The sequence below is a fragment of the Talpa europaea genome (genome assembly GCF_964194135.1).
Source record: "Talpa europaea genome assembly, chromosome: 8".
NCBI lineage: Eukaryota > Metazoa > Chordata > Mammalia > Eulipotyphla > Talpidae > Talpa > Talpa europaea.
Genome location: NC_140075.1, coordinates 41,803,135 through 41,820,461, shown reverse-complemented (window position 1 = coordinate 41,820,461; position 17,327 = coordinate 41,803,135). Strand labels below are relative to the sequence as shown.

The following is a 17,327-nucleotide window of genomic DNA, read 5'->3' as shown; positions in this document are numbered from 1 at the left end:
TACTACAGAGGTTTATTCTACTTAGTTACCAAACATTTCAAACTGTTATAACTTCTTATTACTGATTTTCCTGTCAATACCTCCATCACTTCCAGGTAGCCCATAATATGATGGATGTGATCTATTTTTTCATAAGTTGCTGTATTGAAAAAAAAAATCACTTGGACTGCAGATTTTATTCACATTGTAAATGAGATGGATTTTTAACAAAGGGTCCATTGGGCCTAGCTTGGAAGAATGAGCTGCAGTTTGTGGAGGTAGATGGAGATTTTTTTTCCCCAGCTGTCATTCTCTTGCTTGGAGTGGGGGATTATTTCTTGGAATTGTTTGGTGCCTCAAAACCTTTAAGAGTTAATATAATCTTTCTGCAAATGATGAGAAAAAGAGGAGGGTATTTTTAGATATTAACTGAAGCCATAATAGAGACTATAGAGAGGTGGAGTTACTGGACTACTGATGACCTGTCACCACAATTTTTTTATGGTAAATCCTTCTATAGAGACTTCACCATGCAGCGTGTTCTAGGATTTCTTATTGTCTGCAGTTTCTTTAGGATTTAGAAAAATTGCTCTCATGGTCAAACAAGCCCTAGTCAAATATCCAGACAAAGTACATGAACTTCTATCCAGTTATCAAAGATATTACAAAGATATTTTAAGCACTGGCCTTTCAGTTGTCAATATTTTGAGGTGTGTGATGAGTAAATGGAAGAATCTTACATCTTTCAGTTGTAGAACTGTCAAGAAGAGTTTGCTTTTTGGCCCCTCGCCCCCTAAATGTAGACTATTCAGCATCCATTACATGGAAATAAACAGTTGATTTTAAGTTAGGGATGAGCCTAGCCACCATTTGTACTGTGTTGATGTCAAAAGTATATTTCTGCCAAGCCCTAAAATGCATCTTCAAAAACTACTGAAAATATCCAAGAACTTTAGTGATGAGCTACAAATGGACTCTGGTATTGATAAATAAAAGTCAATATGTATAGTGAAAGGACAACTTACTGTGATAAATGGGCCCACCACCAGTAAAGATCAAATTATTGACTATTTAGGGCAAAGAAAAATCTGTCTATAGCTGAATTCTATAGGTGAGAGAAATTAGCCACAACATCAATTCAGAAAAAGCTCAAAGAGACATGTAAGGGCAATTCACTACAATTACAAACAAAAGCAGGCACAGTATCCTATGAAAAAATACATTGTGGACTAATATGTCTCTTTGCCCACACCTGGTTCAATCCTTTTTTTGTCATGAATGATCTCCTTTGGCTACCCATATTCTCTTTCAAGATGATCCAATTGAAATTTCACTTCCAGACCATCTTATTTCAGGGCGATTGCCTCTGCTTTCTGAAAAACATGTCATGCTTTGAATATTGTCTCAAATACTTCTACTAGTTACTTTCCTTATTCTTCAACTAGATCACAAGTTGTATGAGGACACATTAAAAATGCCTTCATTGTTTTTACTTCTCACATGACCTAACATAGAATGCTACCCTTAATAAACACCAGATCAATATTTGTTGATTTCATCATTTTTGAAATGATTCATTAGAGAAGCCTTGGTCACACATCATGTCACAGTTTAATGATGAAACATCACAGGAAACACCCAGAAGAACAATCATAAAGATTAGCCTATCAAAAAAGGGGGGGAAATGTTAGTAATTAACCTCTCCAACGTGTGTTGTACTCAATTGACAGACTGTAGGTATTACTTCCACAGTAAATTTAATTGGATCCTTTATAAACTACCCAGTAAAAATGACAAATCTTGTATGTACCATCTCAAATTTGGAAACAAATTATAATTAAACAACATATCTCAAGAATCACTCTCTGTTCTCCTACACCCACGCAAACTGCATCCTCCAAAATCAGAGAAACAAAATTTGGAAACAAAAATAGCTATAGGGTACCTATTAGTAGTGAGTTTACTGAAAATAATGTGTATAAAACTACATCTTTTGGGCCTCCCCTGGTGGCGCAGGGTCCCACATGGCACGCAGACCTTTCCTCTGCCCGCTGCTCCCCTCAGCAGTGTACTTAGTCAGTCTCCCTGTTCTGTTCCCCACTCTGGCTCTGGTGAATTCTCTCACTCTCCCACGCCTCTGACTGTACCCAGTGCTTATATAAATAAATAAATAAATCTTTAAAAAAAAAAACAAAAACAAAACTACATCTTTCTGAATTTCTACAGAGTTTTGTCAGTTTATCATGAGACCACTTTATTGCCACTAAAAATGGTTGTCTGCATTTACTTTTGTTTTAATAATAAGCTGTCTTCCTCTTTGAGGACTTTGTGTCTAGAACAGAGTTTCATTAGGGGATTGAATAAATAAATGAATGGATGAAAGTTCTAAATTATGAAAGGAACAATGTAGGGGATGACCGGTGCACTGCATTTCCCGAATAAATACCATCTCATTGACAGTTAGTAATAGCATTATGATAACTTCCCAATTATAAATACATACATAAATATTTCATAAAGCAAACAAGATATATAAAGATAAAAAAATAATAAAACCAGTCCAGGAAGTCTTGACCAATAGAAAATAGTATTCTGCAACATTGATGTATTTAATTATCCCACTTAAACAATTCACAAAATGTATGGATTCAAAACTAACCTATAAGTATTATCTAAACCCAGGAAAATTAACTGCAACACCACCAATAACTACTTAGGTCTTATGTCTCTTCGTCCAAGTCACAGACTAACCCACACCATCTTTTTGCAAATACGCATCCTTCATCTCAAAGTGGACCTAAACAAGAAATGGAATGGATCTAGTGGAAGCACATGCCCTCTTGGATCAGGAGTTCATCTAGCATGGCACCGTTGCTTCACTCATTCATTCATTCATTCATTCCACAAAGTATGAGAATCCTACCTATGGCGCAGACATAGTTATATACCCAGCACACAGAAGTTGAATGAGACAGATGTGGTAACTACTTCCATATTTTTTTTTTCAGAAAGTTCAAATACACAAAATGAAAAATTGGGTTTATTTACTTAAAATCAGAACTTCTTATATTTTTCCCTCATACTTTGTTCCCACACAAAAGATTTTAAGAAGCAGTGGATTCAGCCTCCATGCTCACACTTCCACAGAACAGAGAAGTACTGTGTCCTGAGAGGTTGGCAAAACTGTTTAAAGGGAACATTTGGACCAGAATGATGTTACTATTCTCCTTTGAAGTGTAGTGTGCAGGCCTCAGGTCATGATCACTGACACTAAGCACACTCCAGGAAAACAAGCCAAGGAGTGTGGGAAATGAGAGCCCTGAGGCACACTCTGGTGCCATCTATGGCAGGTGTGAAATAACACAGCCCCAGCTCTCCATGTGTGCTCTCCCCTGCAATGGAGGCTGCAGAACAGGGGCAGGTCTACTCACCCATGCCAATAATTAAAAATACTTCCATTTTTGCATTTATGGCATATAGATAATATGTGGTGTTTACTATCAAGTCCTGAGGAGGCAGTGGTAGTGTTGAAGGCAGCAATATGTGATCAATAAAATTCCAGTGGTGTCACCAGTATCCATATGTATATGGTTTGACTTCAGACAAGCTAAGTATGATGCAATTTTTGTTTTTGAAGTCTTGTTTAGCTATTCACTGAGTTTCCTCCTGGAGACAATGTCCACTTTTTCCTGGAAATGTGTTACTTATTGAGATCATTTAGAAAATATTTTAATTGTGGAAAACTGTGGAAAATGAGTCTGCTGCTCTAACAGAACTAGTGGGTGTAATGTGCTTACAGGAAATTTTAGTTCCCTGTGTTGGCTACTGTTTCTGTTCACAATTCCTACTTAAAAAATAGTATCTCAAGACAAGCTGTCTGGACAATTTCCAGCCAAAATGTCAGCCCTCTTTATCATCATTTGCAGTGTATTCATTCTATATGCTTAGATGTGTTTTTACAGTGTTTTTTGTTGGTGATGGTGTTTGGTACCATAGAAATCCAGCTTGAAGAAAGATGACCACAATGCAACTAGAGTGTTCCTCAGTTGTGATTTGTGTGATAAAAGGGGCCATTGCACCAGCATAGACAGTCCTTCTAATTGACTAGCCTGATATTCTTCTCTCTGTGTCCTGTTGCCGCTAATTGACTATATTGTTTTAGATTTATGCATTAAAAATACGATTTCTACTTCGAAGGGATCACTTTGTTACTTTGTAGCTTTTAAGCTGATGCCATGAACTTATTTTTCTTCTAAGATAAAGTCTCATCTATAGATTTTTCAACTAATTACATGTCTGCCAATACATACTTAGAGGATACATTTTATTTCAATTTATTATTTGTGTTTACGTTGCGTGTCCCAGCAAATAACTGTGGAACCAAAAGGAACTGTTTTAATGGTATTTATTACTACTTCTTCATCTCCCTCTTTCTCTTTCTTCTCCCTCTCTCTCTTTTTTTAATAGCGCCAGTCAGTCCGGTCAAGCATGACAGCGACTCAAACTCGGCAAACTTCCAAGACACCGAGGACGTGCCTGACAGATGTGTCTTGGAAGAGTCTGAGAGTCCAGGTGAAAGCCATTTAAAAATAGTCAAGTATAAAATGATAAATTTGACACAGCTTTGGGGTCCTTAGAAGGGGGTGGGGGGAAAGGACATTGTAATGCTGTTTTCTCTTAGCAGCTGCTCTGTCAAATTAATGGTCACCTCCAGGGGTCACAGTGTGGAGCTGTTATCTTTTCCTCTTTCATCAAGAATTCAGTTGGAGGAAGTACAAAGGCTTTATGACTGAGAAGGGAAGCTGACACTATTAGTTCATTATCATCAATTTTAGGCTAAACTGGTTAATAGAGGCAGAGATTGGAAACTGCAGAAATGGCAGCATTTTAAATATTTCAAATAATGAGATCAAGTGGAAGTAGAGAGTTGGAGAAAAAAGAAACAAATTGTTATCATTATGTTCTATTTACCATGCTAAATACACACAGCAGCACTCTAACTGGGGTGGGGGTGTGTTAGCACAACAGTAGTGGACTAATGAACTCTGTCAACTAATAGAAGCAAAGAAAATAGTCACCTTTCTCACTCAATAAAATTTATTCTGTGTCCAAGTTATGTATATTTGTATTTTCTCTATAGAAAGAATAGACAGACATGTACTGGAAGGACCGAAATACTAATACTTAAGTATAGATACTTGGTTTTTCTGTTTTACTTTGATGCCTACCAAGTCTTAACAACTAATGAAAGAAAAAAAAATTTGTGGAAGTTGCGTGACATTTCTGGATCACTACAATGCCCTCAGGTGCTAGAATGGACCTTAGCGCCATGAGTGAAAGAGTTAACTATCTCCCCCACTGAACGTTTTTCTTTCCCGTTTTTGCTGGTTGCTGTGCACCCTCTACCCTCCTGCATCTTTGTGTGTTGATCCATGTATCAGATTTTTGATTCATCCTCTCTGTGGCCTGTCAGCTTAGTTAAGAGATTTCCAAATCTTGTAGCCTCTGCTGACAGGGGGCAGCTGCAAACAGTCCCCTGATCCTTCCCCGAGGAGAGCTACTGAGATTTAATTTTCAGTGAAAGGTGCAGCCTGCAATCTATGTCAGGTCCCCTAAGTCATCTCAGAACCCCAATAGGCCCAGTGGCGATGGCATTGTATTTCAGTCCCCTCCGCTACACCAAGATTCCTCAAAAGATGAACTGCTGCAGTGTGCCCCTTCCCAGCCACACTTCTGCTTTAGTGTCCCCCAGAACTGGGAAGTGCCATCTTAAGCAATGACAGAAATGTTTAATCAGCACAGTGACCCCACCCCCATCATAAAACCTAAAAGACAAACAGATTAGGCCTCCTGTAAAAGGGAGAGGATAGTGGTAGCATTAACTTTCTATTAAAAATTAAGTGTTGACTAAAATTACCTAATTTTGATAGGTTTAAAAGCTGTCCTATTAAACAGTATGCTTTCAACCCTTTTGTCAGGCAGAAAAAACCTATGAGTCAAGTTTTTATCTAAGTGTTCATTGTTTTTGGCAAGAGTAGATCGGTTTTATACTATTTCTCACACAGAATAAATTTCCATCACCCCTCAAGAGGAGTGACATGGTCAGGAGATTCAAACATAACATACTCTATTTGACTGATACAGAAAAATGATTATATTCCCGAAGTCAGATTAATTAGGAAATACCAGTCTGATAAAGAATCTTAAGTTAAAAAGTGAGCACTGTTCTATACATCGGACATCATTAAACTGGTAATAAAGGATGAATTACTCTGGCTTTTTCCTCTGTCCATTCCTGCATTTTAAGACATCTTGCCTTATAGGCCTAGAAACCTCTGGAGAGTTCACTACTGGTCTCACTGCCTTCCACTGAGAATTTGTGGCTTGGTTGTCATGGAGACATCGTATTTCTCCAAGAATTGCTCATATTGATCCGTGGCCAGGCGTAAATGGCCAAGCGAGTGTGAGGAATAAAGGGGGCTGGGCAGGCCTATAAAATGACCAGGGATTGTGGGTTGGAAATAAGCTCATAGCAAACACTTAGGTAAAAAGAAAGAAGCAGTTTTATTTTGTTTCAGGATTTCTCTCTGCACTTTGGGCCATTGTCTTCTTTCACGATGAACTGAAAGAAACTTGTTAGTCACTTGTCATGTCAGATCTTTGGTGCTTGTCCTGACACAGCTGTCAGCCTTCCAGCTCTGTGCAGTTCAGGGACGCACACAAAGAGGCAGTGACATGAATTATTTATTGCTCCTCGTGTGGATAAAATTCTGTGATAAGAAATTAAGACACTTCTGACAGAGGTGCTTGTTTAGTAAGAAAGATTTTGATGAGCGAGCACATTTCCTCCAAGTTATGACCATTTATTTGAGAGGCAAAATTCTTAAAACTGAACATGAAGGAGGGTGATGGAAAATTGGTGGCACAGAAGGACTTTCTTGAACTGTGAAAACATGTCACTTTTCAATGTCCAAAATTAACTTCAAAATGTCAAGTCGTTCAAGTGTGGGGGCATCAAAACTGAACATTACTTTGGGGGCTTTGTTACCTCTTTTACCATGTAGGAGTAGTGTTGATCTAGAAAGTGTTAACCACCTTTGTTAGAAGAGAAGACAAAACTTGGGTATTTTAAGTGGTAAGCTTTGCAAAGATGTCTGCAAACCAACAGAGGTGCTTCTATAACTAACTTATAATTGCATGAACATGTCCATTATCGCTTGTACATAAAGAGTGTCTTTAAATCTGAAGGCATTGGTCTTACCGTTTTCACCTAGAATATTATCACTCATTTAAAATTCCTTTTAACATTTTCATGTACTTGCAAAATCCCCCTTTACAGAGTTGAATGTGGTCAGTCTTCTAGCTTTAATGGATATTGACCTTACATGGTTTTATCTATGCAATTCTAAATGACTAATATATTTATTACATCATTTTTAATGAATAGACCAGTTGCTCATACAGCATATAGAAAATGAAAACAAAAAATCATTTTGCCATCCAAGAATATTGCCTCATATGTTGTTTTTTCCAAATGAAGTCTATTCTTTCAGATCCTCTAAACATCATCTTACTTAGCTCTTAGGGCTTCCTAGGCTAAGACAAACTCATTTGCATATGCAGAGAGCAGTAGGGACATTGAAACACAAAAAAGCTAAAATACTTTTTTAAAGGTGAAGTTGAAATTCTTTAGCATCTTAGAAAGTCATTAATCAAATCAAATTTTTAGAATTTATGTGAAATGGTAAAATCAATTTTATAAATTGATTACCTTCGAATACAATGGGTTTTGCACTTGGCATGTCGATGATTTTTCCACTGACATCTCTGCATCTCCAGCAATGACTTGACTAGAATGACCCATTTGTAAATGGGCTGAAGGTGCATATAGGTCACACTTTAGATGCCTAGTGGAGTAATAGTTCACCTGGTCTCCAGGGCACACTACCTTACTCATCACACTATGGTGATCTCTTTATTGGTTCAACCTGTATACCCAGGTGAGTGCCTGCACTCCATTAAGGTTAGCAAAGCAACTTTAGACCAGAGCATTCTTGTTCTTTTGACCTTGCTAGTGAACCTAGAGGTCTTGTCTGATAGGTTTTGGTCTCCCTCAGCAGTGTCTTTTCTTTGGAATAATTCATTAGCAAAGAGTTTCAATGCTCAGGTGAATCCCAGATTGAGGTTTCTGGCTTCGACTCTAAAGTCTAAATGCTTCTGCACTGGCATTTATACATTCCTGAGACCTATGGGAATAACTTTGATGTCTAGTAACGTAAACACTGAGACAACGTTATGAACCTGCAGCTCCCTTTTTTGAGATTTTAGGGCCATTATGATTTCTTTGGCTCTTTAAGGCCTGGTTGCTTCTGAATCTGAAAGATTTTATCACAAAAATAGTTCAGGTTAGTCTTTTGCTGGTTAATTTCTTGTTAATTGTTTCATGCTCAGTGATTTAAACTCCATCCTCCTTCTCCAGAATATAATAAAAAGCATTCCTTGTCTCTCATCTTTGCACTCATGATGATAAAGTTGGTGTGAGATTCACAATTTTTATCCAAGTGTTAATGAGAGAACCTGAGCTTTTATCACCTTATTGGCTTGGAAAATTAAGAATTTTGCTTTCTGCGCACAAGGGCTAGCATACTTAAATAATAGCTTCAATTGAAAATAATAGTGACAAGAAAGAGCTTAGGAGTACAAAAAAGCATTTAGATAGTGTTTTCACGTCACTCTGAAGTGGTTTATAATCAGTATGCATTCTGTCATTAGTAGAACATTTTAGTGGTTTTTATATAGCATGTTATGTGTGTAGATCTATATACATCATTGTCAATCAATATTGCATTTGCATGAATCTGATGAGCAAAACTAGATTTCTCACAGATTCTAGGGGCTACTACATCACAAAAAAACCAAGGTGATTTTTTTTTTCCTTTTACTATTCTGACTCATGAATCACCAGCAAAAATCAGGTAACAGAAAGTAGGACAGATTCAGCACTGGAGTGTTGGAGATGGCTGATGATGATGCATGAAGCTGAAAAAATGTGGAATGTATGAGCAGCCCATCAATCATAGCCAGTGAGAACACACACTGCTTATAGTTACTGCTAAAAAAAAAAGTCCTCGAAGAAAGAACAATTTTAGTAGTGAAAACATGTAAACTCTTTCTTCTGGTTGTGTTTAACTAACAATATCAATATTTTAAAACATTTACCCAAAGGGAGAAATTTAAACGTCAATCTTAATTACTTTTTAAAGATATAAAATTCTACACTATATATGCTTATGTTCAATAGTGAATATTGGTTTAACCAAACCAAATAATCAGCTTTTTGAATTTTTACCAGTAGGAGTGGTTGTTACTATACATGGCCACATCATTAATATAAATGTATTTGTAAGTTGTTTACTAAAGCAAAAAATGCTTCAATTAATTGAGAGTTAATTTAGATCAATTAATGTTTTTAGCCTGCAATGACAATCATCCATTTAGTCTGAGAAATAAGTGGAATTTTTTGATTCTATAACAAACTGTATTTCAAGAAGTGTTTATAACTTAATGGCAATTGTGGCTTTCTCTAAGGATAATTTAGCTGCTTGAAATTTATAAAAATGGATTAATTCAAACACAATTCATCTTGTTGGAAGTTTTCACCTTTCTTAGCAATTAAAGAAAAACAACCTATATTAATAATATGTGCAACAAAATACATTTTCTCGGGGCCTTGTTAATTAGACAAGAATATACTTACTATATTAACATATTTTATTTCAAGAAACAAAAGAAACGTAGAAATTATAGTTTATTTCTTCCTTTCTCTTCCCTTCCATTTTTCCCCACCTTCCTCCTTCCTGCCTTTCCTCTTTCTTTATCTCACCGTATAACCTCAGATAATCTGTGTTCTTTCTAGGTGAGTCAAGGCATCATTCATGGATATCGAAGTTGTGCTTCTGCAAGGTGTGCTGACTGGAATCTCATTTATGGAAGTTAGATTTGGACAAATGAAGAAGTCCCAAAACATGTCAATTTTTTGTTGCATATAAGCTATGTAACTGGTCAAATGACTAGGTTGGAGTAGATTTGCTGATATTTTAGCCATAGTGTGCTGAAAATGTGACTACTGACCAAAAATATCCAAGTGCATCTACTTTTAGAAAGTCATTGTCTAAATCATCCCATATTCCTGCTTCTCATTTTTCTTTCAATATTTCCAGAAAGGAATACCAGCCCACAGACATAAGTTTAATGCCATTTTAGATGTTCTTCTGTTTTTTCAATTCCTGAATTATATAGTAATCAACATTAAAACCGCATTGTTTTTAAACAACATGATACACATAATGATTTGAATGTTGTTTTAATGTATTTAATCTAAAACTTTACCAAATTTGTTATGTTATGACATTTTGTTTTAGTAGTCGGTGCTTTAATTCAATCAATCATACTCTAGTAAATCTCATCCCTAAGCATGAAATGTTGTCAACAAATAGTTCATTCCATTTAATCATCAACTAGCCCAAATAAGTGATACTCAGAATAACAGGGAGCAATCTTGTATAGCCAAGTTAATTTGGACTTCTAATGACATTAAGGCTAATGTCTTTAGCTAATGGTTGATCTGCTTGGTCATGTAGACATGAGCTGGGGAAAAAAGAATCTACCAATAGCATATCACATTTGATCCTTAATAAGTATAAACTCGTGTAGTTCTTTTCTGAGAAAGAAGCTTGACTAGCAGGAATTCTTAACCTAAATATGCAAAGCAATATAAATATAAAAAGTGCTCACCTAATAAGGCTTTTAATGATCTGATTTATATGCTGTGATTTATACTGTATAATTTCTGGATTTATAGAAAATCATCAAAAAGGATTATTAGTGTGCATATGGAATACAACTATTGCCTATCCCATGGAAATAAAGTATTAACTATATATCTATTTCTGTTTAATAAAGAATTTCAAGTCACTTCAGTTCAACAAACATATTTTGGAGTTCCAATATCAAGTGTTGGATGGGGTGAGCAAGGAAGAGGAGGAGATTAGAGGAAAGAGCTATATAATTGAACTAATAGTGATTTGACCAAAATTAATATAACAGAATATAGATATATCGAATAAGTGACTCCTTTAAAGTAGATAGAAATATGTGTCCTTTTTTCCCTAAAATATGGCATTGCTTGAAATTACTTTGAAGTTGTATTTTAGAAATAGTAACATATTATCATGAATACTATAATAATACTGGGAAATTGTCATCTTTGAAAATTGACAAATGTACTACCCCTGCCTTTGAAAACAATCAAAAGTCGCTTGGAATAAGTTGGGAAATAAAGAAAGGTAGCAAGAAAAAACAATGGAACACATTTTCCTACATGTTGTGTACTGACTCTGAATGCTACTACAAGAAGGAGTCCCCAAAACATTTTTAATGATGGCAATATCAAGTAAGTTCATATTCTATCAAAGGGGCAATTTTATTAAATTTAAATTGAATGAAACTTATTTGGATGCTCAAGTTCTCTTGTGTTCATTAAAAATAAGTACCTGTTTTATAATCACGTCCTATTATTCCCTTCACAAAGAATAAAAATAAATTTTTAAAATTCCCATTTTTAGAATTTTTCAGATGTAAGGAAGCTGATATTGAGTCCTTAATAAACAGTTTATGGTGTTACTAGTTACAGGAAAGTAGAATTGGCATAACTTGACCTTACCAAATGATGTTTTGAACATTTTTGGCATTATATTTTACAGTTACGAAAATTGAAAAATTCCTAGTAAATGATTAAAACCTTTTAATAAATTCTGAAAACATTTAATTCCTAGAAATAAGAGTTTAGGAGATAGATGTTTAACTAATATTCCCTATGCCCATGTGCAAATGTGTTTATGGCACAAAACCAGTAGTCTGTTTAAAAATGATGTGAGGAGAACTTGAAATAGTAAATGGCCAGATAATTATTTTTATCACCCTAACCACCTGGTTCTAAAGCTAGAAAGTCAGACTCAAATGCTTCCTGATATGGTGTTTGGCCTTCTGTACTTCCAGCCTCAAGCAAAAATGGAATAATTATATTAGCAAACAATTAAGTTTATATCCAGGGTCGTCTTTGTCATTGTAATAAATAACTCATTAAAAAAATCATCTTGTCTTTCTCTCTGGGTAATAACCTTGGTGATATTTATAAGTATGTATTTCCCTCTGAATATCATAGTCTCAAGTTTGCAAGCAGAGATTCTGCTTTTCATGGCAGAGCTACACACAGGCTGTATAGTGGGGGAAAGAATGTAGATTTAATGCTGAGACCTGGCTCACACATGTTCAGGTGACGGTGTGTGTTTGCTGTGCTTCTTGGAGCCCCCTTCCCCGGGTGAGTTACAGTGTTCCCTCACAGGCTCATCACTGCTTTATGGAAAGTAATCTGAACACTGGCAAACACTTCAAAAATCAGGTAAAATCTGTCATATTACAAATACACAATTAGAGAGGTGATCTCAGACCTGATCATTCTGCTGCTCTTTTAGAAGCTAAATTAAGGCCACTTTGAACAGGTCACTAATAGAAAAGGATAGAAAACATTTTCCTGTATAGTAACACTCTATCTCTAGATGGTTGTATCTTGGGTACTTTTTATTTTCTTTTTTACACATTTTCCTCCAATGTTCCATATTAAAAAAAAAAAACAACTTTTAGAATTATTCAAATGAACATTTTAGAAAAAACACTGTTTCTCTTTGATCTTTAGAGGGCACTTTACGACCATTGAATTTTTAAAAATTAACTGTTATGTCATGTGTTTGAGATGAACACTCAGAACTTATGGATTCCAATTGATTTTAAAGTCTTATTTTCACAGAATGGGCTCATTCAAGCAATTTTTAAATTTTTTATATTGCACATACTTGGTTATTCAGTTACTTAAAAGCATTCCTCTATGTAACCCTTGATTCTTCACAAAGTGTTGTTTTATGTGTTAAGTACCCGAAGTTAAGTCAAATTTTATAAAAAAGTGATTGTGCTATAAAATGCACATAGTAACATGCACATTGTAACATACTTGTAACATAGATGCACATTGTAACATACTTTTAGAAATAACTGTGGCCAAAACAATTGCAAAGTTAAGCTTTGAGTAGACACCTTCTGATGAAGTTTTGTGGCTTTCTGTACAGTGGCCCCCAGACCACCCCGTGCTGTGATCAATCAACAAGGATCTCCCAGAGGCATGTAGGAGAAAAGCAAACAGGTAGCCCAGTAAAAAGGGCTACAGGAAACCCCCACTTGTGACCCTTCTTGGAGACAGCATGCATCAATTCATCTCATAGGCAGAGCAGAGACTCCTTGTTCTCCCCTTACCCACACGCTGACCTTAGATCTTATTTGTATTTGAAATTTTGATGTTATGGATATTTTTTATTAATCTGATGTCTATAAATGTATTAAAATATACTAATCTTGACTATTGAGTTTTTTGCCATTCTTTCTGGAATCAATTCACCTTTATCCCAGAAAGCATACTGCAGGTAAATAAGCTGTGACAACTGCATTGTTAAGTGATTCTAATGATACAGATGACAATAAAATAGTTGTTTTGATACCACACCAGAACTAAGGTCATGGGACACTGAAGATGTTTGAAAGGGCTTTCTTCTAGCTTATACAGGGGGACCTATGGGGCATATATGGTTCTTCTGTTTGACATTGTTTTTCCAAATGCCTTTTTCCATTGCACAGAGCTTATTTCCTGCCATCAATTTTAGGGATCCTTTCTGTCTTCAACATGCTACTAATTAGAAAGGTAGCAAGATTTTTTTCCCAAGGATACAAGTGCTTTTTTTTTAACAACAAAGAAAATCAGTACATGTTTAGTACATCATTGTGTCTAAATCTGCAAAGTGCCTAATGCCAGCAAAACATCGATATTTATAACATTATGCCATAACAACAAGTGCTATACTTCATGCTTAGAAAACTGGTTGTTCCATGCTTTAAAAACCTAGCATTTATTCACTTAGCAATTATTTTAATTGCAATTATCTGTAAAGTTATCAATTGGCTTTTCGATCTTGCATGTGTGTTTCAAGGGAGGAGTTTTTCCCACAGTTTAGTCCCTGAACCATGGTCTTGATGCCATTGGAGATAAAAGGACAGTCTGTGATATGTTTCTGACTTGGCACAAGTTTCCTTAGACTTTTAAAGAGATTTCCTGTTAATTCTGCAATGGCAACCACACTTGCTATAAGAAATATTCTCTTAGCTATATCAAAGGAGGCCTTTCATCTATGCTATGTCCTGTTGCATCAAAGTATAGTTGCGATCAACTGAGGAAACCTCATTTTGTTTAATTTTCCCTCTTGAATTTTAGAGCCCATACAGATCCACGGGGATCAATTTGCACTTGGGATTGTTTTCAGGATAAGGGAGATTTTCTTGTATCAGCCCCCATTTCAGATAACCAGTCTATCCCCACCAATCTAAAGAGAACCATTTGGTACAATTTCTGCAAGAATTTGAGATAAGAAGTGAGGTGAACATAATAAACACTGCCATTTCAATTGCCATTAGGACCGTCAAATATAGAAACAACTTTGGGGGTTTCCAAGGTGTGTTTTCATAGCAAAGAGGCGGCAGCGAGCCTGCCTGTGAGGAGCGGGGTTTGTTTGTGGTCTTCCCGCCATGTAGGTGGCAGCAGCACTCAAGGCTAGAAATTTCTTTCACATTCTCTTAGTTCTAGTCTAAAGCTTATTCTGACTAAACATCCTTGTGGAAGAAAAAAGGTTTAAAGTGTAGAGACAAATTTCTCCATGTCTGCACATATCTCTAAAGCACTATTTTAAGGTTTTGCCAAAGCGGTTCCCATAATGTGAAAACATTCATCATTTCCTTTAATACAGAAGTCATATTCTGCTATCGTGTATGTAGGGAGGATTAGGCTTCTGTTTCTTTGTTTACTAGGATGTTCTTTCTTTACCTTTTCCCATGTTAACACCTTTCTCTCAGGAAAAGGGAAGAAAATTCTGCTTTATTCCACTCCCACTTAAGTTTATCTGGGAAATAAAAAAGTCTGTCCCTTTATTCTTTGTAAACATGTAAGAATCCTGGATGTTTAGTTAATGTGAAGAGATTTCCTTTTAGCCTTCATGATGAAGCTGTATCTCTGATTGTCCTAACTGGATGTGACTGCATTCAAGTTAGTTATGGGTGCAAATCAAATGAAGGCTCCGTCCCAACAGGGAGGCCCAGGGCCCCTGAAAGGAAGACCACAAGACAGGCGGAGGACACGCAGGTGAACACTGAGGGTCTCTTCACTCATGGCAGTGAAGAGACCCTCAGTGTTCACCTGCGCTGTCCTCCGCTGTCCTGTGAGCCCCTTCCTTAGAGGCCTTTGTCCTCCTCATGTTGGAACTGAGGAGTCATATAATTTTCTCAGTGCCTAAGGAAATGAAGCATTTTGCTAGTACTAGACATACTAAAGCAAACATAGTCTTTGCAAAGGAAACTTCAGAGTGTTCTTTTTATAAATTGGGTTGACACACTAAAACATCAGGAAAATCAACACAAGTCTAGGCACAGGTGAAGAAGATTGCAATTAAATCCCTGCTAGAAGGACAATATTGAATGGTTTGGGTAAGGTAAAAAGAGGATCTATACCTAATATCTTGCAATCTTGCTTTCACTCTTCCTCACCTCAGTTGCATCTCACCTCCTTGACCACTTCCCCCAAATATCTATGTAGTTTAATGCAAGTGTTTTGTGTGGTAGCGGCTCTGAACACAGAGCGTGAAGAACTAGCACTGTGTCTCAGCACCTTCACTCTCTTACTAGTACTCTGACACTAGGAAAGTGATTTTAATTTTTAATGATTCATTAATTTTATGCTTCCATACGTTTTATTTTTTATAAGTTTAAATAATTCTTTTTTTCAAGTTTGATTAAAAAAATATGAAATTTGCATATCTTGAGCAGGAGACCTGCTAACCTTCCCTATTGTTCACATTTCAGTATATGGCCTGCCCAAGCAAACACAGAAAGATAGTTTTATATAATACCTAAACTTTATACCTAATTTTCACATCTATACATTGGGACTAATCCAATTTTGCAAGCACTAGATGCATGTACAATTTTTATTGAATATAATGTTATGAATAATTGAAATTATTACACTTGCCAAAAAAAATGCCTGGTTATAATCTTAACTATAGCTAACTGTAATGGTACTTCAGTGCTTGAACCAGCTGTTTACTCAGACTGGGGAGTCTGGGTTGGCATAAGCTAACTAGGCCATTTTAATAAAAGCTAATTCTTTTAAATGTTTCATGTTAATTGAGGACTCCCAGGATGAATAGCTATTTTCAAAGTTTTCAACAAAGTAAAGGTCAAGGTTTTCTCCAGATTAGTGGGTAATAACAAATAGTATATATTTTTCTTCTGGGCCCTGAAAAATCATCCTCTGAGACTGTTTTATGTCAAAAGCAACTATGATCCATTTAAGCTATGATCCATCTAAGGTTGCACAAAATGACAAGCAGCTATCTTCTTGATTTCTTCTAGTCTTCATATTTTCAGATGACACTAAAAAATCATGTTTCTATAGCTGAGTATGAGTGTGATGAAAGATACCAAACCAAAATACATCGAAGTATACGAGGTACCCTTACACTTAGAAAGTCAATGAGTTTGTGAAAGATTGTGTATATATCAAATTTCATTTCCCCTGAGGATGGCATATATTAGAAATGTTTCTCTTTTATGCAAATTCTGGAAAAGGATGAACTGGGCTGAAAATCTGAGACTGTGGCATCGGGGCCATCCAACACCAAAATCTGTACCTGGCAGAGTGCTCACTATGGAATAAACCATGTAACAAAAGTGAGAAGAAATTTTGCAGAAGACGATGAGTAGACTTCAAGTTCACTGCCACAAATAGGCCTAGAAAGCAACCAGGCCAATTGTAGCAGAAAGTAGAGGATCCCAGTAGAAAGATCTCCAGGTACCACCAGCACCTGATAAGTCTGACTGAACTGAGAGTGATTTCTGAGTTCTTTCCATGGGCTTGGGCAATGAATTGGTAACAGAATATTAAGCAAATTAAAGATAGAGAAAAGAAATGCATTCATAGTGTTCTACATGATCCAACTGCGAATAAAATCAGTAATGAGTTTTACAAAGTAATCACTATCTAAAAAAGATAATACAGCAATGGGGAGCAGGGAATGGTGGTGGAAAAGGATGGACTTGTGTGAGAGGAATGAGAGTGAGAGGGGGCCAAGGACAGCTAAATCTTCATCTGTAAATCAAAATGATTTCTTGAAACTGAGAGAGAAAAGAGCTAGGAA

General features: G+C 36.2%; 1 protein-coding gene across 1 annotated transcript in view; it reads left to right on the top strand.

The window, feature by feature from the left end:
- WDR72 (WD repeat domain 72) overlaps positions 1–9,951 on the top strand; it is a gene marked incomplete at both ends in the record, with an annotated part of 175,465 nt that extends 165,514 nt beyond the window's left edge. The window contains 2 exons of the mRNA XM_084240161.1: positions 4,447–4,551; positions 9,896–9,951. Coding sequence (XP_084096287.1) covers positions 4,447–4,551; positions 9,896–9,951 — 161 coding nt within the window. The remainder of the gene's footprint in view (positions 1–4,446; positions 4,552–9,895) is intronic.
- Between the last annotated feature and the right edge of the window lie 7,376 nt (positions 9,952–17,327).